This window comes from Castor canadensis, chromosome 17 (genome assembly GCF_047511655.1).
Source record: "Castor canadensis chromosome 17, mCasCan1.hap1v2, whole genome shotgun sequence".
In the NCBI taxonomy this organism is placed as follows: domain Eukaryota; kingdom Metazoa; phylum Chordata; class Mammalia; order Rodentia; family Castoridae; genus Castor; species Castor canadensis.
Genome location: NC_133402.1, coordinates 22,647,150 through 22,648,205, shown reverse-complemented (window position 1 = coordinate 22,648,205; position 1,056 = coordinate 22,647,150). Strand labels below are relative to the sequence as shown.

Here is a 1,056-nt window from a genome sequence, read left to right as displayed (position 1 = left end):
TTCCGGGTGAGGGGCGGGCACGCCGAGCACTTCCGGGGCGGGCGGCGGCTGCTGGTCCCGGGCGCGCGGAGAGCGCGAGCGGCGCGCGGGGGCTGAGGGGGCGCGAGGCGGAGGCGCGGGGACTCCGGGCCCCGGCGGCCCATGGGGCGGGAGGCGTGAGGCTGCGGCCTGCCCGGGGCTCGGGGGGTGGGGGGAGCGGGGCGGGGAGATGGATAAACTGACCATCATCTCAGGATGTCTCTTTCTGGCCGCCGATATCTTCGCCATCGCCAGCATCGCCAACCCGGACTGGATCAACACCGGGGAGTCCGCGGGTGAGCGGCGGGCGCGCGGGGCCGCGCGGGGCTTGGCTAAGGCGAGGCGAGGGGAGGGCACGGCGGAGGGTCCAAGCCGGGCTGGCCGGGGAGGAAGAGGCCGGTGGCCGCGGGGCGGCCCGTGCCGAGGAGTCGTCGGCGGGACCCTCAGGCTGTGTGCGAAGTGGCCCTGGAGAACCAGGCGGGGAAGGGACAGGGGGCAGCCACCGACCTGAGGGACCGCAGAGGAACGAGCTTCGTCCTGAATTAAAAAACAGAGTCAAGGTGGAAGAACGGAGGAAACCGATTTGGAGGAATTAGACACCGGGCGGAGACCGGGCAGCTTGGGGTGGCAGTGCGCGCGCCCCCAGAGAGCCGGAGGCCGAGGGGACAGGTCCCGACCCCGATCCCACTCCTGGCAGGGAGCCGCCGCCCGGTGAGGGGCTCTCGGCACCGACCGGAGGGTGGCCGGGAGGTGACTGGCGCTGGGAGGGCTGGGGGTCGGAGCCCCCGCCCGCCTGGCAGTATTGGAGATGCTTGTGGCTTCCGATTTTCCCTTTGAAGCGTGTGTGGTTATAATTTTTGCTTTATTTTAGGCCCGGGAGCTATGAGAATACTAATAATAAACTTCATTTTATGGAGTATCTTTCATTCCAGCGCATCACAGAAACGCTGTAGAGCTCTGAATAGTAGTTACAGAATTAAACAACACATTAGAGTCGTAGGCAGCGCCCGGGGTAAAGCCGCGGGGCGGTGGGCAGAA

At 67.0% G+C, this 1,056-nt stretch overlaps 1 protein-coding gene across 2 annotated transcripts in view; it reads left to right on the top strand.

The window, feature by feature from the left end:
- Window positions 1-187: 187 nt before the first annotated feature.
- Window positions 188-1,056, top strand: part of Mosmo (modulator of smoothened) — a 52,970-nt gene continuing 52,101 nt past the window's right edge. For both annotated transcript variants that reach the window (XM_020163539.2, XM_074059629.1), the window contains exon 1: window positions 188-314. In XM_020163539.2, coding sequence (XP_020019128.1) covers window positions 209-314 — 106 coding nt within the window. In that variant the 5' untranslated portion in view covers window positions 188-208. The remainder of the gene's footprint in view (window positions 315-1,056) is intronic.